General features: G+C 42.0%; 1 protein-coding gene and 1 long non-coding RNA gene across 6 annotated transcripts in view; one reads left to right on the top strand and one right to left on the bottom strand.

Annotated features, from left to right (window-relative positions):
- LOC101938866 (uncharacterized) overlaps positions 1-15,506 on the top strand; it is a 34,487-nt gene extending 18,981 nt beyond the window's left edge. For all 4 annotated transcript variants that reach the window (XR_010598733.1, XR_010598732.1, XR_256692.3 and 1 more), the window contains 3 exons: positions 290-507; positions 1,568-1,668; positions 14,553-15,506. This is a non-coding gene — a long non-coding RNA (uncharacterized LOC101938866). The remainder of the gene's footprint in view (positions 1-289; positions 508-1,567; positions 1,669-14,552) is intronic.
- CDYL (chromodomain Y like) overlaps positions 12,112-26,320 on the bottom strand; it is a 193,210-nt gene continuing 179,001 nt past the window's right edge. For both annotated transcript variants that reach the window (XM_005305978.5, XM_065584917.1), the window contains 3 exons: positions 19,815-20,025; positions 15,502-15,645; positions 12,112-13,755 (listed from right to left, as the gene is read on the bottom strand). In XM_005305978.5, the coding sequence (XP_005306035.1) occupies positions 13,597-13,755; positions 15,502-15,645; positions 19,815-20,025 (514 nt within the window). In that variant the 3' untranslated portion in view covers positions 12,112-13,596. The remainder of the gene's footprint in view (positions 13,756-15,501; positions 15,646-19,814; positions 20,026-26,320) is intronic.

The raw sequence follows: 26,320 nt of genomic DNA, 5'->3' as shown, positions 1-26,320 counted from the left end.
GTAAGGTATTATATGTAAATTGGTGACATACTAGTCCCAAATATCATTGCTTGATGAAAGTATATTTACATATGAGTAGGGCTGTCGATTAATCGCAGTTAACTCATGAGATTAACTAAAAAAAATTAATCGCGATTAATCACAGCTTTACTCGCACTGTTAATCAATAGAATACCAATTGAAATTGCTTAAATATTTTGGATGTTTTCCTATTATGGTTTAACATTCTATGTATTCTTTTGTTTAACAGCACGATTAATAGTGATTAATTTTTTTAATTGCTTGGCAGATTACAGATGAGGTAAACAAAGCAATCAAGTGTAAAGGAGCTAAGTGAGCACACCAGCAAAGAGTGTCTGCACGCCCAACAAGTCTTCCTGACTCCTGAGGCAAAGACTATCGATTTTGGAGAAATAGAAGGAGAGCAAAAAGTTGGATCCCTGGGCCTGCAGGAATAGCGACCCGGTAATTTGGCGTAAATCAGGAAAAACTATTCAGGCAAAGATTGTAAGTTGCTAAAAATTGTACTCACTAGAAAGAGTGTGATGTTTTGTTTGTAACCATTCCTGTCTCTCTCACTCTTGCTTAGATCTGTTCTTTAATAAACTTATTCTTAGTTTTACTATAACCCATCTGAGTGCTGTTATATTGAAGTATAAGAGTGAATCCTCGGCTGACCGAACAGGCAAGTGTGTACTCAGTCTCTTTGGAGACAGCACACTTAATTTCTCTGAGTGTCCAGTGAGACAGACTGGACACTATAGAGAGACATTGCTGGGGAACTCAGGAACTGGAGTTCACTGGGTGTTACTTGCAGGGCAAGGTTTAGAATGGCAGAGGTAGGAGGAGTTTTGGGGGCAAGGCAGACAGGATGGAGTGTCAGAGAGCTGACATGCAGCTGCAAAGCTCTCCCTTGGTGAGGCTGAGGGTTAACACAATGGCTTATGGTTCTGGGTTCCTTGAGGAAGTGTCACAGTGAGCATTTCCAGATTTATGAATTGTTTCTGTAAGCTACACAACCCCATCTTCTGTTGTCACACAAGCACTTATTGGATTGCTGTGTACATTGCTCTGTCAATACTGACTGATGAATTTCCTGTCAGGGCCGGCTCTGGCTTTTTTGCCATCCCAGAGCGCCGGGGGGAGGGCGGCGAGCCCGGCCGGGGCTCCGCTCTCCCCGGCGGCCGGAGCGCCGCACCGTGCCGCCCCCCTCCAGGTGCCGCCCCAAGCACAAGCTTGGTGGGCTGGTGCCTGGAGCAGGCCCTGTTTCCTGTTAATGCTTTTTGCACATTTGTTCAATCTCCTTCTCATACACTGTATCCAGCAATGTCTGCTCTGCTCTTGGAGTGTAGCCTGGTCGTAATGATTGAATCATGTCAATTAAATGTTTGTTCTGAACAAGACAAAAGGGAGAATTTGTTGTGTAAATTAACCAAAGGATCTTTTGTTTGTGGAGTCTTGCTGGAATTTGCTGGTCCTGATTAAAACCATGGATAAGTTCATACTGGATGATGATAATGAAAGTCTTTTGGATACAGGTAACTTACTGTCTGATGTTTAATTGCAGCACTTCTGGTGGTTCCTGCAGATGACTCTCTGAAGTTGTAGACATTGCAGATGATGGACATTCATAACCTCATATGTTAAGCTGGACCCTGACACACAATGGTAAGTCACTGACTCACAGAGTATTAGTCAGTGCACTGCTTTAAAAAAAAAAAGAGAGAGATTGTAAATGAAGGATTCATTCTACTACAGCTGTTTGTGCCACAGTTTAAATGATAGTTTATTCTAAACCCAGTTTTATAGGGAAAATGCAGACGTTGCCCGACTTACGCAAGTGTTCTGGAACGCCTTGTGTAAGTCGAATTTTGCGTAAGTCGGGAACGTATCTCCGACAATTACGCAAAAAAAAAAGACGAAAGCTGGAGAGTATGGTGTGCGGAGTTAAAATATTAATAATTTTGAGAACTGAGTCAATCAGAGTTCAGGTAGGGAGAAGCTATAAACTAGGAGTATGAGACCACCCAGGTGGGCTCAGTAGATGATCCTGATGAGGTACATGGTGGTATCTCCTGTAATTGGAGGCTGGGTCGCACATCTACTAGCATGGTCCCACAGAGTCAAGCCCTTAATAGAGTAAATGACATATTGTGCCATGTTTATAAACCTAGACCTCAAAAATTAGATGTCTTCCCTCTAACCCTTTCTTTATAGAGAAAAGCAGCCTTTAACTCAGTTTTTGATAGAGGTTTATGGACCCCGCAGATTTAAATTAAATATTTTAAGAGATTATAAGTAGTTTAGGCCTTAAAATATTTTGTATCAAATTCAGATTTCATGGTAAACAGGTTTATTTTTAAGAAGAAAAGTGACTAAATTTAAAAAAGCTGATTTGTAGCTTCCCTTGTACAGAGCAATAGATTGATTACTATTTCTGTAGGCTGAGAATTGTTTAGAGGGAACAAACACCACACATTTGACTGAGTTTCAGCCAGTTTTACTCAGAGTTACTGGGCTTGTTGCAGGAGCTTTGTGCTGGACCAGTTCTGCTCGTGGGGAATATAACTGAAGTGTTTGCCTATCCTGGGAAACAGAGTGGCGCTTTAAAGTGTGTTAACTAGGGCTGGTTTTATAAAAAGGAGAGGGGGGGAAAAACGTTTTTTCCCTCCTGTCATCTTCAGGCTTTGAAATGTTTAAATGATGGATTTTTCACAATTTGTGTGAAAAGTTAATTATTTTTGCATTGAGAAATCAAACCAATTCTAGTGCTAACTAAACATATATTTTAATTAGCACCTAGTGTAGACACAGTCAGCCATAGTTGTTTTTTGTTTTTAAGTATGAACAGGTTATGATTATCCCTAAGTGGTATTTTAAGAACTTCTTAGTTAAGACATTTTAAAATGCCATTCATTTTAAGTATAGAGAAACCCAGACAGGGAGGTTTGTTATAATTGGACTTGAAAGGATTACATTATCAGTAAATGTTGATTTCACCACACATGGAAACTGACAAAATATTTTCATCAGTGATAAGTGAAATTCACAGATAGGCAAAGTAAGAAAAATTGCTTGAGAACTTATTTAGAGTTTGATTTCAGGATATTTACTTTGTATATTGTGACGTGATGTTGACAACTTGTTTTTAACAGTTCTATAAAGCTTTATGACAGGCTTGCTTGTGTAGTTCTACTTTCCCTCTCAAGAGATTTCCAGTAGGTTTCATTGGATAGCTGCTCATACCCCTCTAGGCTCCTTTGAACAAATGCATGAAATCCCATTATGGATGCTTAAATTTTTATAAATATCTATCAAACAATGGCTAAATTCAGCAAAGCTAGCATAGGGCTGTGAAAAGTGGCACATCCCTGAACCAGTCATGCTCATCCCAACAGAAGGGAGCTTTGTTCTCCTTCAGGACAGCTTCCAATCCTCTTTTCCTGTTATACTGCTCGGCATGATTCTCTAGTAACTATGTAATTGGCGCTTTCAATGGCTAATACAAAGCTAGTAAGGTGGGGGATGTGACGGTGGAACTAGCAGAGTCCTCTTATTTTAGGGATGATGGAGACTACAGTTCTCCAGTTCAGTAGAGCTCTTGTAATGCTCATGTCACCAGCTCTATTTGGTTAGCGGGTCAGTTAGTGTATTCTCTTGCACCACCACTGTTTGATTATACCATGTGCCTGTTTTCCAGAATACAAGAAATATATCTGATTGAAGTAGGTGCTGGGAAACTTTCCATTTTTTTAATAGATAAAATCCCATTTTTGAAAAAACTGTGCTCTCCTTTTTGATACACCAAAACCCTCCAAGAGGTTGTGACCCACACATTTGGAATCACTGCTCTATAATATGTATACATTCTATCTACAGGAGAAACCACCCTTAGCATTGTCTGATGGCTGGCTCATCTGATACTCTCTCACTAAGTGTCAATAGAGGTGGCTGTGATGATGGCAGGCAGCCACTTTTACCAGAGAATTAGTCTTCCTCAGGGGCCTGATGCTCTTAATCTGTTAACCACAAGATACAGTGTAAAATCCAGCTATTTACTCAAGCTGATACCTGAGGAATTGATGAGGGGTGTATTTTTACTTTCATTCTGAGATTGAGTCAGTCTATTAATGTTGTGACACTGATCAACTTGTATTGTCTAAAAATTAGTTTATGTGCAACCAGCAAAAAATGTGATGGGTACACTTCAGGATATAACACCTCTGTCCATAGGTGGAGTGCAAGGTGATGTACATGGTGATTGTTGTTCATCATGCCTTTATACAGAAAAAAGTGTGCTATACTTTTCCCTCTTCCATTTTAAATAAAATATAGGCTCACACTTACTGTGTGGCTTGCACATCCACATTTCTCACTGAAGCCAACATACCCTTGTTAATGAAATCATTTTTTAGTTCTGTGTCCAGCCTATTCCTGGATGGCTTATTCATGGAAACAGATGTATTTGTTTGTTTTGGGACATTGCCTTAGCCCAGAAATTGTTAGAAGAATTTCTCTGAGGGAGTAGATCTTATCTGGATAGGATTTTCATGCTAAATATTGTTACGTACTTTTAGATTAGTCATCTTTCCATCTTCAAGTGGCATTTAGTTGCTTAAAGGAATCAACCCAATTAAAGGATTTTATTTGCAGTGGTTGCTATCTCCCTGATTGTGGGGTACTCCTCTGTAATCTTATTTTGTCCCTTGTAATAAGGACAACTATCTGGCTGAAATGACATTCACAGCATGTGCATTGTCCTCTCATCCTCAACTTGTGTATGCACCTCAGGCTATTTCCTTCTGACTGATGCAGCAGATGTCAGTGTGTTTAATGTGTAAGTGTAACAGAGGCAGAGGTGAGGCTCATGTTTAAAAACAAAAGTGCTGATAACCATTCACTTTACTTGCACCTCCCTCACAGCAGAGAAGACAAGAATTGAATGGGTGTTGAAACTAACCTGCTTCATAACCTCTACTTGGTTTGAGGTGCATTGGTGCTGCATTGTAGGGAACGTGCACTGCAGGTACAACCTGTGCTACAATTGTTTTGTGGAGACAACATGACTTCTCCGCTTCTAATGCCAGCGGCGCCTTTCAGAAGCATTAGATTGATTTGGGGTTAAGTGTTTGCTTGTTTCCAGGAATAGACTGTTACGAGCTGTCCAAATATGGATACAGGACAAATCTAGGCCTAGCCCTGCTCTTTATGAAATCACAACTGTAAGGACCTTTTAGCAGCCTCTGTGAGATACTGAAAATAGTCCTGCTGGGAGACAAACCACATATGTTATACGTCCAGTCTTTCAAGGATCTGGAAACTTGTGCCTAGGAGCTGAAATTCCCTAAAGCAAGAGAGATTAAAGGAGCCAAATTCATGACCTGCAGAGTGCTTGTGCTGGCCATGGAGCTCAAAGAAGCAGATGCTGGGTATCTTGCTTTAAAAAACAAAAATGAAGTAGGGAACAGACAATCTTCTCTCTTGGAGGTGCTGGCTCTGCTTCGTTTATAGCCCAGCCCTAAGAAATTATTGATCAAATTGCTTGGGGTTGTTATAGATTGTGCACATGCTTCAGGACATTACAGTCCTAGACAGAAGGAGAATGGTGACTTGCCGCCTCTAGCCCTTACTCTTGTGGTGGTTATGGATGGTGGCTTTAAGAGCAACAGCTGCTCTAGAATATTGTCCTGCTCCTGCATCATCTGCTCAGTGGTGCATTAAGCAAAGTCCAATGCTGAGTCGAGCCAGCTTTGATTGCTGTAATACAGCCCCCGCAGCCGCTGGGGAGTGGTGTGGCACGCTGTTGAGGCGGTGTTGGCAGCCAGACACTAATTCAAAAATGGCACAAGGCTTTTTTTAGTTCAATCCACAGCATCACTTGTTGGTATCTACTAACTCCCCTCTTCTGTATCCCCCCATCCAACAAAAGAAAACACCCGTCTTTAGGGCTAGATTGGAGCTGGCCCCTGCATAGTTGCACAAAAGCAGGGGGTTGGGTTATGGAACGAAAAGCCACTGCAAGCTTTTCACTGAGTAGGGGTGTGGATCCTATTCTAAATGTGCATGAGCCTCACGCAGCCAAACTGGTAATCTTCGAACAGGTATGAAGTTGGGCCATGCCTGCCCCCTGTGGATATAAAAGGCAGCTGCAACTGTCCCTTAATTCCCTCTATCTGTGGTAGTGAGATAGAGCCAGAGTGTGTCTACCTGCTACCCCTTAGCTCTTTGCTATAAATTTTCATAACTAGGGTGAATATATAGTGAATTCCCTATATACCCCCCTCATGTTTTTCTTCTAAAAACTTTTCCTTACTTTTATTAAAGACCTCCCCCACCCCAAAAACCAAAACAACCCTATCTACGCCTTTCCCCTCTGCTACAAGTGCTGGATGATTTCAGAGCCTTTCAGGAGCTGCTCTCACAAATTACTGACACACTGGAGATTTAGACCTCACTGATTAAGGGAAAAGGCCCATAAATAACTTGATATCTTCTGCTCTGGGAAGGTTAGCAATACCTGTTAATGAAGACAATTTGGAGCCAGCTAACAACCTTACGATCCTTGCTGCAACTAGCAAGCAAGCGTAAAACAGATCAAATCCTACAGAAGGGCATCTACACACATTCCATGGATCTCTGCTGGTCTCTACAATCCAGGAGAAAGCTGGACAGCCTGGACAATCAAAAGCTACTCTCTGAGATAAAGACCCTAAAAAGCTGGATCTCTGGGACAAAAGTTTACTCCCTGCTTCACATCTTGAATTACCAATCACAGCAAGGAGGGCTACAGGCCTGGGGTAGCTCCACCAGGGTACAAAATATTACAGAAGAGCTACTCTTTGAGAACACTGACCTATTAAGCAGCCACACAGAACAGGCCCTACATTCCTTAAGAGACTCTATGGCTACTTTGGGATCACTAAGCATTGATATCTTGGCCTCAAGATGGAAGTCCTTCTGGTCCCATTCTCAGACCAAACAAAGAACAGTGATCATCCTTAGAAAAAGAGACCCATATTCTCCGTCACTACCACGCTGCAATGTGATGGCCATACTGGAGCCATTCCCAAACCTTATCTTTGAATGCCATCTTTGCCTAGAATAATCACTGGCAAATAGGCATTAGAAGTTGTCTCCCCATGAGTACTATATTCATTTCCAGTCTTTGCGTCACGGCCCGTTCCCTGTCCCTCTTGAGGGACCCTTTTCACGATAAACTGAAAAGGAACCCTAGAGAAGGTACCTCTGCGATTCAGAAAATGATTTCTACTTCCCATATTTCCTTATTCCAAAGAAAAAAGCAGATCTTTATCCTGAGAAGACTGAACAAGTATATACACTCTCAGATTCAGGATGGTGACAAAGAGTCACAGTAGTTAATTAGTGGCCGATGAGACTCTTCAGTCCCACCTACCTCACTGCCACCTGCTTTCCCGTCACCTAGAGTGGGATCCACACTAATGAAGAACAACAAAAAGTTACTTACCTTTGCAGTAACCGTGGTTCTTTGAGATGTTGTCAGTGGGGATACCATGACCTGCCCTCCATCCCCATTCTTTGTTTGTTTGTTGAAATTCAGAAAGATGCAAGGGACTGTTGAGCCACTCTGCCTTTCATGCCCTCAGGTAGCAGTTACGGGAGAGGTGGAGGGAGCAGGTTTGGCCCAAGGGACACTGATGTTCAGAGACTCCAATCTCAATGTGCATGAGGTATATGCACATTTGGAGTGAGCAAAACATCAAGCACAGAAGTTACTGCAAGCTACATAACCATTCTTTCTGTAGTTCACTGGAAGTGAAGCAAAACTTGAATGTGGCCCTTAGAAGCTAAATCTGAAGCTTCAGACTCAGGGAATTTATTGTTGTTTGAGATTAATCTACCACTGTACATACATACACAGCTTTACAAAAATAGGTAAAATGTATGCTAGAGAAAGAAGGCATCATTACCAAAAGAGGAATGCATGGAGAAAACAGATTTAAAATATCTTGGTCACTTTTTACACGCTATACCTGGTTTATGCAAACTAGGAGGATGTCTCTGTCCTCACAGCTACCAGTTCGCTGTTTCTTTGCAGTGTTTTTTACATAGGAGAACAAACCCTGCTTTGATCAGCTTTATTAGATGGTATGGGTTCCTGAATGATTTGCTGTGGAGACTTGCTGGGAAATAAGCCAAGATAGAGATTTTTCAGAATAGTTTAGTTAAAGGTAAAACTCTAGATTAGGCCAACTTGAATTCAAATACCTGCTGGGGAATATTGGCTGGAAAACTAATCTTGCACACGTCTCCTTGCAAACAAAGAATGAATCAAACAATTCTTGCAGAAGGCTAGAAAACTCACTCACTATTGAAAAGTCTCCCAAAGAAACAGGTGTTTCTGGCAAACTCTTAATAGGATTAGAGAGAGGTTCTGTGGGAAAAGAGGCCCCAGGCTTACTGTGCTGAGATGTCTCCTAAACCAGTGGTTCTCAAAGCCGGTCCACCGCTTGTTAAGGGAAAGCCCCTAGCGGGCCGGGCCGGTTTGTTTACCTGCCGCGTCCGCAGGTTCGGTCAATCGTGGTTCCCAGTGGCCACGGTTCGCTGGTCCAGGCTAATAGGGGCTGCAGGAAGTGGCGCGGGCCAAGGGATGTGTTGGCCGCCCTTTCCGCAGCCCCCATTGGCCTAGAGCCTAAATTCTTGGACTGCATTGCAGACAACTTTTAATTTCAGAAGGTTGAAAAAGCTACTGGGGGGGGGGGAGCTGTTCGAGACTTGATTTTAACAAATAGGGAGGAACTCATTGAGAATTTGAAAGTAGAAGGCAGCTTGTGTGAAAGTGATCATGAAATCATAGAGTTTGCAATTCTAAGGAAGAGTAGAAGAGAGTACAGCAAAATAGAGACAATGGATTTCAGGAAGGTGGATTTTGGTAAGCTCAGAGAGCTGATAGGTGAGGTCCCATGGGAATCAAGACTGAAGGGAGAAACAACTGAGGAGAGTTGGCAGTTTTTCAAAGGGACACTATTAAGGGCCCAAAAGCAAGCTATTCCGCTGGTTAGGAAAGATAGAAAATGTGGCAAAAGACCACCGTGGCTTAACCACGAGATCTTGCATGATCTAAAAAATAAAAAAGGAGTTATATAAAAAATGAAAACTAGGACAGATTACAAAGGATGAATATAAGCAAACAACACAGGAATGCAGGGGCAAGATCAGAAAGGCAAAAGGCACAAAATTAGCTCAAACTAGCTACAGGAATAAAGGGAAACAAGAAGACTTTTTATCAATACATTAGAAGCAAGAGGAAGACCAAGGACAGGGTAGGCCCACTGCTCAGTGAAGAGGGAGAAACAGGAAACTTGGAAATGGCAGAGATGCTTAATGACTTCTTTGTTTCGGTGTTCACCGAGAAGTCAGAAGGAATGCCTAACATAGTGAATGCTAATGGGAAGGGAATAGGTTTAGCAGATAAAATAAAAAAAGAACAAGTTAAAAAGCACTTAGAAAAGTTAGATGCCTGTAAGTCACCAGGGCCTGATGAAATGCATCCTAGAATACTCAAGGAGCTAATAGAGGAGGTATCTGAGCCTCTAGTGGACCACAAGCTAAATATGAGTCAACAGAGTGATGCTGTTGCAAAAAAAGCAAACATCCTTCTGGGATGTATTAACAGGTGTGTTGTGAGCAAGACACGAGAAGTCATTCTTCCACTCTACTCTGCGCTGGTTAGGCCTCAACTGGAGTATTGTGTCCAGTTCTGGGCACCGCATTTCAAGAAAGATGTGGAGAAATTGGAGAGGGTCCAGAGAAGAGCAACAAGAATGATTAAAGGTCTTGAGAACATGACCTATGAAGGAAGGCTGAAAGAATTGGGTTGTTTAGTTTGGAAAAGAGAAGACTGAGAGGGGACATGATAGCAGTTTTCAGGTATCTAAAAGGGTGTCATAAGGAGGAGGGAGAAAACTTGTTCATCTTAGCCTCTAAGGATAGAACAAGAAGCAATGGGCTTAAACTGCAGCAAGGGAGGTTTAGGTTGAACATTGGGAAAAAGTTCCTGTCAGGGTGGTTAAACACTGGAATAAATTCCCTAGGGAGGTTGTGGAATCTCCATCTCTGGAGATATTTAAGAGTAGGTTAGATAAATGTCTATCAGGGATGGTCTAGACAGTATTTGGTCCTGCCATGAGGGCAGGGGACTGGACTCTATGACCTCTCGAGGTCCCTTCCAGTCCTAGACTCTATGAATCTATGGGAGCTGTGATCTGTCGAACCTGCGGAGGTGGCAGGTAAACAAACCGGCCTGGCCCGCCAAGGGCTTTCCCTGAACAAGCGGCGGACCGGCTTTGAAAACCACAGTCCTAAACTGATCCACACTTTGAGCACCAGTCCAGTTTTGTGAGGAACCGGTGATACTTCTGAAAAAACACATGCCTTGAAGTGTCTGTGTCAACCGCTCCCTCCCCCCCCGAGTGTCATTAAACAAGTGGGGAAAGAAGGGTGCCGCTTTGCTGGATATGACTTTGAATTTAGATTCATTTAATAATTGAGGCACTCGTTATAAAGCACAAGGAGGAAAAGCTCAAGGTGTGTAAGTACCTACAAGCTTTTGATTTGGAGGCAAATGCACAAGAGGAAAAAATCTATTTCTAAGCTGGAACTTGCCCCAAATCGTTAATTTGCAATCTTTTTCAAAAGCTAACCTTCAAAAAATAGTGTATCAAATTCCATTTTTGTAATAATTTGTTGATTCTTAGGAGGTACATCTGCAGTGCCCAGCCTCTGTCTACACATGCACTTATATGTGTGCAGGTGTTAACATTTGCACATGCAAAACCTATGGGTCCAATAGTGGTTTTTTTTAAGTTACTGGCAAATTTAGTGCACTATCCAATACATACATACAGAGGGAAATCTACATCTAAATGTTAGATTGCGTCTGTCTCCATTCTCTCCCAGGTTTTACATCAGCGTAACTCCACAGGCTTTAATGGAGTTTCTCTGAAGGGAGAGAAGAATCAACCTAGCAGCGAAAGCTTTTTTTCTATCTAGTTTGGTACATAACAATGTTGCCTATCTCAAAGTATAAAAGCATGTTTTTTTGATGACCCTTGACAGTTTATGTGTAGGTGCTGCTTGTGACATCGAATAGCCAGAACCCATTAATCCCCAAACAGATCTTGGAGAGCTGGATTTGAGCGTCAATTTAATCTCGCTTTAATTATTTTAATCACATCTCAATTTCAGGGTTTTCTTTTATGGGTCACATTATATGATCATTCATTTTCTTGTGGTTCTTAATAAAAAAAAGGGGGACACATGGTCAGAATATAATGAAGGTTAGGGAAGCATCCCACAGAATAAAGGGTCAGGTTTGTAATCGTATGTATGTGAAACAGGTTGTACACATGACCAGCATGATTAGATAAAGTTCTGCAGGCAGCCTGGCGAATGTGCGCGCACATGGGCATACAGGATGTTGACAGGTTGGTCACCCTATCCAGCAGAGGTTGGGGCTTTTTTGAGTTCGTTGATTACTATGCTGTAGCAAAAGGGGGATTCCTTTCCATTTGACTTGCCTGCATGAGCATGTTGGAAGAATTACTGACCTGATCCTTATTTACATTAAGGCCCCTTTACAATGCCATGGCAGCATAAAGGAGCATGAAAGTGGATATAGGTGCAATATATACTCACCGTAAGGCTTATTTAGAATGAGAGAGGGGTGTCATGAGTATCTGGCTGAAATTCTACACATCAGAATCTGGTCTAGCATGCTGGGCTTCCTCTCTCCCTTCAATATGATCACTTCCAAACAAATTTCAGTTACTGGTTTGTAGAACTAGTGGGAAAAACTGTATTCTACCCTTTTGAAATGCCTGGGAGGAGAACCTACCATAAACAGATTAGTCTTTTGGAGATAGAGGGAAAACAGAATAGCTTCATGTATTCTAAGAGAATGATTTACAGCATAGACTCAACTTTCCACTTGACACTGAGGGGAAAATGTAATAGATTAAAGCATTAACCTTTCATTGCTGTAATACCATCACTTACAGGGTTTGTTAAAAAGAGGAGACTCCTTTATCTTGGAAGCTTATCTTTGAAAAAGAGGACAGAGAGAGAAACCCATTTAAAATGTGTTAAGAAATATTAGTTTTATTTTAACCAATTTTCACAGCTGAATATTTATTCTATAAAAACTTTACAGATTGTACAGTTTATATATAGTTCAAACTACCAGAACAAAAGTAGGTCCCACAGATGCAAAAATACTGTACCAATCCAAGGTAAAAGCAATTTACATACTGTACAGCTCTCCACTAGGAAGGGAGGTGGTCAGTTCCAAGTATAAACTTCAAAACTGTACAAAAATAAGGTTTGATTTTTCATTCTTCATAATACATTCAATAAGATTGCAAGCACAGATACCCAAGTAATAGTAGATATCTGCAGTCAGGAATCAGTAACCAGTCCTGAAAGGAATGCAAAATAGGTCTATTTACAGAGGGCACTCTTTTACACCATATTGTGTATATATAGTGTATATTTAAAATAATAAAAAAGCATAGACAAAGAACATTAAACATCTACTATAAGGTAGTTTTTTATAAAAGGAGTTTTTGTATGTAATAGTGTGCCAAAAGAATTTTAACTTATTTAAATAAAATATATTCTAAGTGAACCTAAAATGCATTTTTGGTGAAATACATCAATTAATCCAGCACATAGAAAAAAAACCATACTGTGTAGAAAGTAGTATTCTCACCCAGCAACAGAAGCACTTATGTAGTTATTAAAAAAAATCAAAACTATTTAAAAAAACACTAAAACTAACTTATAACTTAGGATATTCATATACATAAGATATTCAGTGATTCACTAATACTGCAAAACAAGCTTCCCCCCCCCCCCCCCCCCCAAGAGACAGTGGTTTCTTTATGCTATCTAAGTAAGAATTAGACATGTCCCTCCCCCCAAAAAGGGGTTGAGTGTTTTCTTAGCATAGCTCCTGAGCACACTCTTTTTGGGATATTTATCTAATTAAATCTTTCATTATAGGGTTTTATTCTCAAACAAAACAAAACAAAATTAGAATGTTCCATTAGTTGAGGTATTTCAACCTTCTTCTGAGATCAAGACAATGCCTTATCTGAAGCCACTTGTTGGGCCGTGAAAGTAGGGGCTGGCTAATACCCGTTTCAATTCTGTATTTTAGTGAAGGGGGGGAAGCATTATTCAGACTTCCCTGCCACACAGAAAATAATACAACACAATTCATTCCCCCCCCGCATTCTTTCTGATACAGTACTAGCCAATGATAACAAAAACTAGAGCCTCAAAGAGATGTTTGGTAGTGCACTCCATTATAATTTTTAGTTTGTGTATATAAAGATATATATATATATATATATATAGGGAGAGTTTTTTTGTTCATTTCTTTTTTAAGATACAGTACTTTACAACCCCTTGACAATAAGCGTGAGGGTCTTTCCAATCCCATCCCCAAGCTTTGAGCTATGGGTGACTTGGTAACAGGTTTTCAAAATAAAATTGGGGCATTTTTATGCCCCAGATGTCCAGGTAAATACAATTCCAGTGTCAGTGCACATCTCATCAGAATTCATCGATTTTCCTTTGCAGGTATTTTAACATAGAGTCCATCCCTTGTGCAGAGCCCCAGATTTTCTTTAAAGCTTCACACTCCTTGTCATTTGCTTGTTCTAAGTCCACCTTCATGATATTACGGACTAAAGCTTTGGATTCTTCAAGCACCTGTAACACAAAAACCACAAATGATATTAGTAATCTGTGTGCTAAATGTTTGTTAGTAAAGTGGAATAGTCACCTGTAGATGTACGTGGGCAAATCCCAATATTGCTAAGAGAAATTATGCACATGAATCTAGGGGACAATATGTCCCACATTGAACAGTTACTTTTCCATAAAGTAAATACAGGAGCTTCTTCATTCTGTGCCAGATAAAAGTGGAAATATTTGAGTATGAACCAGATTTTATAGATGGTATTAAAAGAGACAGAAGTCATTATAACAACTTGGTAAATTCTGATCACAACACTGTGTTTTCCAGGATTGTCCGAATTATAACCTGGTAGACCTTACATCTAAAAAATAGCTTTTTTAATTTTCAAGTAAAATTTCATAGGCTGCTTTTAAATGCTAAAATTGATGATTTTTAGACAATTCTTTTGCCCTCCTCCGAAAACAAAGACTTCATAAGAGCAGAAACTGATGTTGATTTGTTGTGAAGATTGTGACTATCCAGTAGTTTAAAACATACTTTACGTTTTGGTAAAACTCCAGCTGGCAGGAGAGCAACTGCCACCTGTGGGCAGGAGCAGAATGGCTCCTATATCTTCTTACTATGTGCATCTCTGAGAATTTAAACCTAATTTAACGGAGTGTCCAGAATTTTATACTCATGGTTCTTAGGTACAGGTATATTTATATTAGTCTCTTGATGTGTGATGAAAATGTTGGTAAATATTTAAGTTACATTGTGTAAGTGGTTCTTTGATGTGAAAGTGGCGGAGTCTGTTCTTTCTTTCTAGGGCAAATGAAGTGCTGACCCCAAAAGCTACTTTGAGCAGGTATGTCATTAAGAGACTGAGACTATTAGTACTTAAATATGATTAAAAAATTCTCCTCCCCCACCCCACCCCACCCTGGTTTTATTAGTATTTATAGCCAGCTGTTGAGATGAAGGAAAAATCATGGATTATTTTCCATCCAAATTTGGAAACTTCAGTGTTGTTTGTTTTTTGACTGATTTTATTGACTACACCAGGGGTCGGCAACCTTTCAGAAGTGGTGTGCCGAGTCTACATTTATTCACTCTAATTTAAGGTTTCGCGTGCCAGTAATACATTTTAACGTTTTTAGAAGGTCTCTTTCTCCAAGTCTATAATATAGAACTAAACTATTTTGTATGTAAAGTAAATAAGGTTTTTAAAATGTTTAAGAAGCTTCATTTAAAATTAAATTAAAATGCAGCTCACGTGCCGCCTTCAGCGTGCATGCCATAGGTTGCCTACCCCTGGACTACACTATTGCTACTGTTAAACACAGAGGAGTTAGCCACACTGTGGTGTTAAAGCAAAGACTCTTCTCTTCCTCCCCTCCTCCCTCCCCCCCAAATACACCTGCCATTCATTTCTGTATTTCTGCTCAGTTCTTATGGCAACAACTATTTTAATTTGGAGTGAGTTAGTATTAGTCTCTTTTTATGTGGAGTATACTCTTAACTTAGATTTTGCCTTGTGTTATCAATCCTAGAATCTATTACAGCATGTGATAATTTGAGAGGTGCCTCTCTCCTTGACCTCTTTATTCTTTAATGATGAGCCTAATAATATTGGAATGCGTTATTAAAACTTTGTGCTCCAATCTACATAAATTTATCTCAAGTATGCCATGCAAATTGTTTCTAGAAAGATGAGTGAATGATGTCGTTCATTATTAATCTATTTATAAAATGGAAGAAAATAAAATGAAACTTACAACTGAATTACATGTGACAAGTTCCTTAATTCGAACCATTACTTCCTGTGTGAATGTTCCCGGCCAAAACACTTGAGATACCAATCCTTTTGCACAAGCTTCCTGCGCAGTCAACTTCCTTCCACTGAATAACATTTCATTTGCCTGAGGGGATAAAAAGTTATTTCTGATATGAAATGTAATGACAAAAGAAAAGTTTAAAGGAAAATGTTAATAAAATGCCTGCACTAGTTGAGATGCTTGGTTGTACTGTAGCTCTCCAGTGTTAATCCAAATACATCAGTAATATATAAAAAGAAAATAGATGTTAAAATTGTTGTGTTGCCAACTATCATAACTCAGTAGTTAATCAGAGATGTGTCTGATTAAATAAGAAATCACCAGATAAATACTTGAGAAAAGTCACACTTTTTCCATTCATGAATGGTTAAGATGTAATTCACTTGAAATAGTGCTATTTATAACTCATACTAAAAATAAATCATAATTAGATTGCAACATTAAAAAAAAATCTGGAAAATAGATGGAAGTGATTACAAATAGCAGTTTGATGCATCTCCTGTGTTTGATTAGTTTTAGTGGTTTAATTTTGACTTCTGCAGCACTAACAAACAGTAACATTCCTCCACAGATCACCACTCAGTTGACTCATTTTCTGTGTTGGAAGAAAGCATATTTAAAAGTCATGCAGCAACAGATTTTGCAGCTTAAAAATTTTACCACTGAGACTTTAAATATTTAAAATGTGATATTCTCACAGGGCCTGATCCCAAAGTCCACTGAAGTCAGTAGGAGTTTTTACAGCAACTTGAATGAACTTTTGATCCGGTTCATAGTATTTCCTCCTTTCTATTAACCTCAGACATATGTTGTTTTAATACTTAATTTAAAAACAGTTGTTTTGAGTAGGTGGATAGAGCTTCTGTTCTTTCTGAATCTTTGAGGCCTAGTTTTAAATAGTATTTTTATGAAATGGATTATAGGCATGGAATGAGAAAATATATTGGAGTGCAAGATAATTCTCTCATGCAGGAGTTAGTGCACTATTATAAATAATATGTATTATTTTCTAATGTTAAATACACCTATGCTAACATGGTAAAATGTATTATTTGCCCTTAACTTTAAGCACAAATATTTCTATCTTTTAACATTCTATTCCATTCTTAGTAGCTACTGCATCGATAGTCTTTCTTTAATACCGAGTTGCTACTTTCTACATTAAAGGAAATCACAAGGCTATTCAGTAAATTTATTTGCAACTGAAACATTACTCAATGACAAGACCATTGTATCATAGCTCATGGAATACAGAGAAGAAATATGAGACGGATCTGACAGATTTAGCCTTTTTTAAGATAAGCAATTGAATAATGCTTGGCACTTAGCCTTTCATCCAAGGATCTCAAATAACTATCCCCATTTTACAGATGGGGAAACTTAAGGCCCAGCGTGATTAAGTGACTTAATGATACAGTGAAATAAAATATCTGAGTTCTTGCTAACAAATAAAGTTACTGATGCCCAGTCCACTAAACACACAGACTACACCATGTATTGAGAGGTTTCATAGAATAGTTTCACTGTATTTGCAGATCCAAAGGAAGACACTGTAAATAGATTTCCATCTCAAGTTGCAGAAAGGAAGCTATGAATCATGTACAAAAAGAGAAAGTGTTGGGTAGATCCACCTATAAATCCACCTTGTGTAAAAAATTTAACAAAAAGTTTATGAACCTGTTTGCAAAATTGGAAAGTATATTTGTGATAGCTGTTAATTGACAAAATTGTAGGTAAACAGAGTTATAAGAATGTTGCATCATGGACTATCTTATACGCACTTGATGTCAAGTGAACACATCAGGAAAAGGAAGTATCTTTTGCGAGAAGGTACAAAGCGAAGAACTTCTGAACCAACACTGAATTTACTTTTTGTAATTACAAATCTCCTTGGGAGTTTATAAACGTAATTTGTCTAATTATTTATCATCTGTAGGAGTGTATGAATGCCAGAGTGACTTTTTATTCCTTTAGAACCTGATAGATCTGGCTGAGCTCTTTCAACAAGAAATATTATAAAGAACTGTAATGAAAAATGTTGTGGTCATGTTAAATCTCATTTACAAGCTACAAAACAGCAGAGCCTCTCCAACTTGAAGTAAGCACTCAGTAGTGTTATGGTTTGACAGGTTTTGAAGGGGAATGCTTTCTGCTGGCACTTAGCTCTTGATCTAGCTCCAATACATGCCAAAACATTAACAGCAATTTGACCAGAGTCCTGCTGTCAACAATATTCTGCAACCAACCCCTGTTTTTCTGCTTTGAAAATTGACAGCGCTATTGGCCATTTCCCATAGAAATAGAATAAAATGTAAAAAGTAATAACACAATACATTTCACTAACACTCTGAGTGGTAAGTTCGCTTTTGGGTATGTCTACACAAAACAAAACAGCATTGAGTCTGAGCCCAGGGCTCTAGACTCAGGGTTGAGTTATGGTGCTATGAATAACTCTAGGCGTTCAGGCTCAGGCTCTGAAAGCCCCTTTCTCCTGAAGATATAGAGCCCAAACCCAAATGGCTACATGGCTATTTTTAGCACTATAGCGCAAGCCCAAGGCTATAGAGCCGGGCTCTGAGATGCGCTGCCATGGGGCTTTTTTGCCATGCAGACAGACGTACTGTTCCTTCATTCCTTCTCATTCTGTTCCAATTCCTCTATCCATTTTGTCCTTATTTTTAAAAAAGCCAATTAGCACGTGATCCCCTCTCCCAACAGGTTATAAACATGATACTAGGGGACAATATATTCTAGAACGTGGTTATTTTTAAAAAAACCCAACAATATAGGAATTTCTATACTGGATCTGACCAATGGTCCATCTAGTCCAGTATTCAGTCTCTGGCTATCCAGAACCAGCTAATTTAAGAATAATTTTTGCTACAAGTAGAAAAATCAATACATTCCCCAAGGAACATGTAAAGTTCATGCAATCTAAACTCAAACTTCCTAAAAAATTATCAGTCACAAAGTTTCTCAAAACTAGAAACCAAATACAAATGGAAAGGAATGACTGCTCACAGAGTAGACACCAGCATGAAAAAATTATTAATCTAACATTTAAATTTTTCTATTAAAGAACTGTATCTGGCAGTCTCACAATGAGGTCTGTTAATTAGTTATGAAATCTATTCAAACTTTAATTACACTAGTAAACTAAAATTTAAAGTTCCTTCTAAATCAATCAGTAAGTGCATCTGTTTGTGTGGGGGGGGGGGGGGGAGGGGGAGGGGGTGGAGAGGGTTCTAGAAAAAAAAAATTCAGGCAGCCCTAGGCACTTGCTTCATGGAGCTGCTAGTCAATTTCATACTGGCTTAGGCTGCAGGTCTAACATCAAATGCTGCTCAGAAGGATGCATATATTATGAAATAAAATGCACAGTAGTATGAAGCAAAATGAAAAATAATGCAGGTAACTGTGGCTTTTTTCAGCTTTTTTTAAACTTTGCCCCTTCACTTGATTTTTTTTTTTTTAAGCTGTATGTAAATGCAGTTTCAGCAGTAACATGAAATGGGAACATGTTTTTAACCTACTGATCCTACAGACTACACACTTCCCTGGCATAACACTTAGGAGTGACAAACAAAAGTGTCTTATTGGAACACTTGAGAAATAAAATATCAGGATATTAATATGTTAATATTAAACAAAGCCACTTCAACTGATATGTGCATCTTAGGAAAGTTTGACGAGGCTACTCATGAGAGAAACAGAGAAAATACATGGATATATTTTACACATTAGGGTAAGATTGTGGGAAGTAAGCAACTATGGGTGGCAGCTAAAAATGCAATATTCCAGTATGGTTGTGCTTGACTTAGGCATTATGCCTTTAGGAGCACTGGGGGAACAGAGCAGTCTCTGCCTCCCGCCTTTACAGGATGTAGCATGTAATCCCTCATGTGCTGGCCTAGATCTGCTGGCTAATATGGAGGGAGAGGAAGCATGTTTGTGGCCCAGTTTTCCCTTCTCCTTCCCTTTTGGGGAGACCTCTGCCACTACAACCAGTTAGCCTTGCACAAGGAGAAGGGTTATAATTAGCCCATGCACCCTCTCGCTCCTCTTTTATATACCCATGGAGGCCTCGTCACAGTCTACTCAGAGTAGATAAGCAAAAAATATATTTATTTCTCATGAACCATTTTCATAAAACAATTACAATCCACGCACCAATGAAAACATGACAGGATCACGGTAGATAAAGCACTAACGGGGCAGAAAGCTGATTATTTATTTTTATTAAAGTTACTTACAGAAGCCAGGCCCATTATCCTAGGAAATGTGAGGGATGAACATCCATCTGGACTCTGTCCAAAAGTAGTGTACGGTGTCTGAAACCAAGCCTTCTCATTAGCCCAAACCACATCACAGAGAGATAATATTGATGCTCCAAGTCCAATGGCTGGGCCATTTACTGCTACAATGATGGGCTTCTTAAACTGAATAAAAGTATTCACAAAATTCCTGAAAAGAAATGAACACTCCATCACTACACATTTTAGCAGCAAAACGTATCAGCCACTCAGCACTCAGTAATAAACAGTCTCCACAGCAACTAGTTGTAAACAACATTTCAAGAACCTGCTCTACTCCCTCACCCTCTGCAGAACACAACCACTGGGTATCTGCAGACCTCCGACGAACCTACCTGGTCCTTATGGAGTGGTTGTGTGTGGCAGTTGACACCATTGGTAGCAGACCATTACTGAGTATGCTCAGACAGCATTCCCAGAGAGAGGAAGGGGAGCCTTCCCTGAAAAAACAAATCTGCTTTTTGGAAACAAGTGGGAAAAGATCCATCAATAACTTCAGCCCCATTATCAATCACAGATCTTTAAAACCTTCTCCCCTTCATCCCTTGATCTTCCATGTTCATCATGATCCTCAGAGGTCTAGGTGCCTTAAGGATAAGCAAACTCATCTTCCTTTAGCCACCCAGAACAACATCAGTTTATTTCAGTGCCCAATGGTGTCAAAAGCTTGGATAACGCATGGGATTCCATGTAGAATTGTGGAGTTCAAATGTGTACCATAAGTGCCATCTGGATAAGACAGAAGCATGCAATCAATCACAAGAAATGGCAATGAAGAGGGAATAAAATATTGAGAGCCCGGGGGTGACAGTGGCCATTTAAATGTTTATGTTTATAGGGTAACAGCTCAGAATACTTCTCAACATATCACATAATTTGGATTTGGTGAAATTTTCTCTCTTCCCATATCCAAAGTTTATTCCAAACTTGATTACCTCACAAACACGAAGCACCTTCAAGCAACTATTACATTGAAATGTGTAATATTTTTGAGACCTAATTTAGAATTGGGAAGGGAAGATGGGGGATTATATTGTGGGGAGGGGGCAAGAGAGCCCCTGGCATGAGGGAGGGGTTGTAGGGAGTTCCTGAAATAGAGGGGAATGGGAGGATGACACACACGGAACTTGTGGGGATGGGGGAGAAATGGAGGGATGCAAGGAGCCTCTCATATGTGCAACAAAGCATGCAACCCTCAAGTATGTAAACATCTCAGGACAACAGCCCTTTCTGTTTAGCTCGCTGATTCTGGCTTTGCATTAAAAATGACTCCTAAGTGAGAAGGTCTGGGATAGACTTGAAAAAGCTGAGTAGTCTTGTCTGCAGTAGAGAACACCACCACCAACACTTTCAAAGGTGTGACTGCCTGGGGTAGGAGTACTGCATGAACGCATTATACTGGTGCAGCTTTCTGTTCACAATAGCCCTGCAATGGTGCTGGCTATCCTCATGCACTATTGCCGAGGTGCGGTACAAGTACAGCAAGCACTTCCAAAAGTGTTGGCATTGTTTATGCTAGAAAAATTCAGCAAAGTCAACATATTATTGTTTAATCAGGCCAAAAAGGATGGAGACAAAAATGAACATGATGAGACAAAAGGAAACAGGCTTGATTAGGCATTGTACTGTCTGAAACCACAAATGTTTTGAAACAGTGAAATATAGTAGTTGTAAAATAGTGGCAAATCAATTTCCACATCTGTATATAATCTTGCTGCTTCTTTGAGTGATGGTCCATATACGGATTGTAAACGTGGATGTGCAGGTGTGCCATGTACCAGAGCCAGAAGTTTTTCGTAGCAGTGCCCGTTGACCCACACGTGCATCGTGCATTCCCTTGTGTTTGCAGCTGAGGCTATAATAGGCTGTGTGGGTCAATGCTGTTCCAGTTCCCTCCTACTGCTGCATGACTGGAGTTGGAACCCCCGTTCCTCTACGCTCTTAGCTCCGCTGAGAGAGTGATCTTTGCCCTTTTATCTGTATATAGTTGTAAATAGTTTGTTTTTCCTTGCAGTTAGTAGAGTTAGTGTAGTTTTCTCCCTCTTTGGAGGGCAAACCCCCATCCCCACGTCCCCGCCACCCAAATACAGGGACCATGCCCTGTGAGGCTGGCTTTAAGAACTGTGCATTGTGCCCATGCTCATTTTTGGTGAGCGACGAGCAGCAACACTGCTTGTATTGCCTCAGAGAGGCCCATGTTGCCATCCATTGCAGCATTTGCAAAGTGTTCCAGGCCTGAATGCAAGGGCCTTGAGATCATCACCACAGGAAATTCCTCATAGAGGAGGCCATGTGCCCGTGTGTGCATTCAGACCTGGAACTGGCAGAACTGGTGGTGCACACACACCCCCTCCCTCCATAACCGGTGACCAGCGCTCCTCCAAGCACCGGATCCACTGGTCCCGTGACTGTCGGAGAAGCCATGAGGGGAAAAAGCACAGCCCTGGCCACAAGAGCAGATCCCTGACCAGGACGCCGCGTTCCCTCCCTGAGTCGTGCCAAGTCGTGCACTGACCTGACCACTCCACCGCCTAAGGATCCCAGACTTGAGGGTAAGGCAAAAAAGAAACACGATCCAATGGTACTGTCGGCTCCACCTGTGCCCACGCCGGTGCTCTCCCCATTGCGTTTACCGCCCATCCCACCAGCTCACCTAATGCCGCCTGGACCCTCGGGGCCACCTCACGACACCCCACAGCTCTGGTCGCCTAGACCCACTGCTCTCTACTGAGGTCACCGCTCCTCTCCACTCACCCCTGGGACCTGCTGACAGGCAGAGACCCTTACTTCGGGCCTTATAGGCTGCCCTGTGATCCAAACTCAACTCCCATCACCCATCCCCCAGCTCCTCATCTGGCAACCTCTGTTTACGAGGAAGACAAACCAGACGTTGTCTGTGGCCTCCTCTTCCCTGGATGAGGCGCTTATCCCTTCCTTGCTCGCCCCACCTGACAACTACTGTCAATACAGACGCTCCCCAACTTACACAAGCATTCCGTTCCGGAATGCCTTGCGTAATTCGAATTTTGCATAAGTCGGAAACGTATACCCGACAATTATGCAAAAAAACAAAAACACACCCCCCCCAAAACAACAAACAAACAAACCCTCCTATCTCTAGCTTACGGAACTTTTCCCGTAAGTGCGGATTTGAGTAAGTCGGGTTTGCGTAACCTGGAGGGCGTCTGTAGCAGGAACTGCTCCAGCGGGTGGCAATGGCTCTGGGAATCCTGGCGTAGGAAATCCAGGACACACACCATCAATTACTGGACATCCTCCAACTGCAGGGACCCTCTTGCATGACCCTTCCTGTCAACGAGGCTATTTTACAGCCAGCACAAGCGGTCTGGCATACCCCACCTCCTGTGCTCCCACTCCCAAAAGGGCTGAATAGAGATACTTCATCCCCACCACGGGTGCAGACTTGCTCTTCACCCACCCATCTCCCAACTCTCTAGTGATCCACCCAGCAATGAAGTGGGTCCACCAGCAACCCCAATGCTCCACTCCCCCGGACAGAGGGGCAAAAAAGATTGACCTGCTCAGCAGGAAGGTCTACTCTTCAGCAGAGCTCCAATATTACATCGCGAACTATCAAGCCCTGCTTGCGAAATATGATTTTCTTAACTTCTCAAAACACGCTGAGTTTAAAGATCAACTGCCAGCAGACAAGCAACAGCAGTTCCAAATTCTCTTGGATGAGGGGAAACTCAGGGCAAAGTTGGCCTCCAAGTTGCTGTGGATGCGGCCGACACAGCCTCTCAGGCACTGGCAACTGGTGTTGTGCTCTGCAGAGACGCATGGCTGTAGTTCTTTGGTTTCCCGCAGGAGGTCCAAACCACCACTGAAGACCTCCTTTTCGATACACGAAAACAATTCAACAAAAACAAAAAAAAATGGATGACTCTCTCCATTCCCTAAAGGATTCGTGAGCTATCCTCCACTTCCTCGGCATCTATGCCCCAGCCCTGAGGTGCAGGTAGAAACAATTGTTCTGCCCCCGATCACTCGCCTCCTACCCACCCTATTATCAGCAGTAAAAGGAACCACAACGTTGAGGTCAATAGTCACACAGGCCACAATATATGGCCTCTGCCACAACTACCTCCTTGACCCAGCAGCAGTCAAAACAGCAGTTTTGACACATTAGTCAAGATCTACAAACCACTCCCAATCCCTACTGCGGCACCCCATATCATCTTAGGGGGCCATCTTGCCCCATTCTCCCACAATTGGGGAAAGATCACCACGGGTACTGGAGGTCATCTATCATGGAAACTCCACAGAATTCTTCTTGTTTCTTCATCACCCTGGACCCCCGGGGGGACCCATCCCATTAATCCCTCCTCCAACAAGAAGCCAATGCTCTTCTCCTCAAGGGCGCCATAAAGCTTGTCCTGTTTCACTACAGGGAATATGGCTTTTACTCTGCATACTTCCTCATCCCGCAGAAAGGCAGAGGCTAGAGACCTGTCCTGGACCTCTGAGTACTCAACAGATTCATTATGAAATCCAAAGTTTGCATGGTGAGGCTCACGTTGATTATCCTCTCTCCCCACTAGGGAGCCTGGTTCGCAGGTCTCGACATGAAGGATGTCTATTTCCACATTGATACTCACCTGGCCCACCGTAAGTTTCTTCAGTTCATGGTGGGACACCACCATTACCAATTCTGAGTGCTCCCCTTCAGTACAGTTATAGCTCCATGAGTCCTCACAAAAGTCGCACACATGCGATGCCTGGGCTACCCCATGTTTCCTTACCTAGACAACTGGCTCCTCATTGCACTTTCCCAAGTCCTCATCGTAGCCATCCTACCTCTTCGCACCCTTCTTACCTCCCTTGGCATTTGCATCAACAAGGAGAAGTCAGTCTTCGTCCCTTCCCAGATGATCAACCTTATTGGGGCCTGACTGGATTGAATCGTGGCACATGCCTTGCTCCCAGAGGACCACTTCACTATGTTCAATTCCTCAATCATGAACTTACGCTGCCAATCCCGCACCACCATCTGCTACTGTCTCTCCCTTCTGGGACATATGGCAGCCTGCACCGACGTAATGCCCCATGCCCGCCTCCACATGCGGTGTCTTCAGATGTGACTCCTCTCCATCTACAGACCATACAGAAACCATACTGACAGAGTTCGACTTTCCCAGACGGTACTAGTCTTCTTTACATGGTGGACTGACCCCTCCAAGGTCATGACTGGTTCCCCTTTTTTCTCCTCCTACCCCGCAAGCCACCATCACTACAGATGCCTCCCTCACAGGCTAGGGGGCCCACGTGGCTCACCACAGAGCCCAGTGCCAAGATGCATATCAACATCTTGGAGCTGAGAGCGGTCTGTTTTGCATGCCGTGCCTTCCTTCCCCTCATATGGTCCTGCCACATTCAACTGCTCTCAGACAACATCGCAGCAATTGTTTATATTAACAAGTAGGGCAGGGCCAAGTCTCCCTCCCTCTGTGTGGGGTCCATCCATCTGTGGAACTGGTGCATCAAACACCAAGTCACACTCCAGGCCACATACCTCCTAGGCACCCAAAACTCCCTCGCAGACACGCTCAACAGGTCCTTTCACGTGAACCACGAGTGGGAGTTGCACAACGCCACTCTCCAATAGCTCTTCAGCAGCGGGGGCATCCCCCATTGGGACCTCTTTGGGACCACAGAGAATCACAAACTGCTCCTTTATTGCTTCAGAGAGGGCCATGGGCGGCGACTCACAGGGAGATGCCCTTCTCCTCCCCTGGATGGGTGATCTCTGCTATGCCTTTCTCCCCATTCCCCTCCTCCCACAAGTCTTAGGCAAAATTTGCAAGAACCGAGCTACGGCGATCCTGGTAGCTCCATTCTGGCCTCGTTAGTATTGGTTCACAGACCTCTTCCGCCTCTCCGCTCGTACACCACTCTGACTCTGCACATGCCTGAATCTCCTCACTCAGCGCCATCCCAATCCAGGCCCTATCCACCTCACAACCTGGTTTTTGGATGGAGCTTGGGGATAGACAAGAGGTTTTTGACCCTAGTGTGCCATATCCTTATGCAAAGCAGGAGGGTGTCCACCACCTGCTACTGGGAGCAGTAGAAGTGCTTCGCCTTATCCGTGCACCGCCATCGCCACCCACTGGAGACGATCTCCATACTCATCATCCTTGATTACTTCCTTGAACTTTAAATGTTGGACCTCACCATCAGTTCCATACGGGTCCATCTGGCAGCGCTTACTGCCCTTTTCCCCCATTTCTGTGTCCATACACCCTACTACTGTACACTTCCTAAAAGGTCTGCTTAATACCTTCTCGTGGGTGCTCAAACTCCCACCTTCATTGGACTGTAACCTGGTCCTCTCCACGCTCACAAAACCGCCCTTCGAGCCCTCACCACATGCTCTCTCTCCCACCTCTCCATGAAGGTTATCTTCTTAGCTGCCATTACCTCAG

Source organism: Chrysemys picta, chromosome 2 (assembly GCF_011386835.1).
Source record: "Chrysemys picta bellii isolate R12L10 chromosome 2, ASM1138683v2, whole genome shotgun sequence".
In the NCBI taxonomy this organism is placed as follows: Eukaryota; Metazoa; Chordata; order Testudines; family Emydidae; genus Chrysemys; species Chrysemys picta.
The sequence above is the reverse complement of the archived record's forward strand: the minus strand, read 5'-3'. Positions and strand labels throughout refer to the sequence as shown.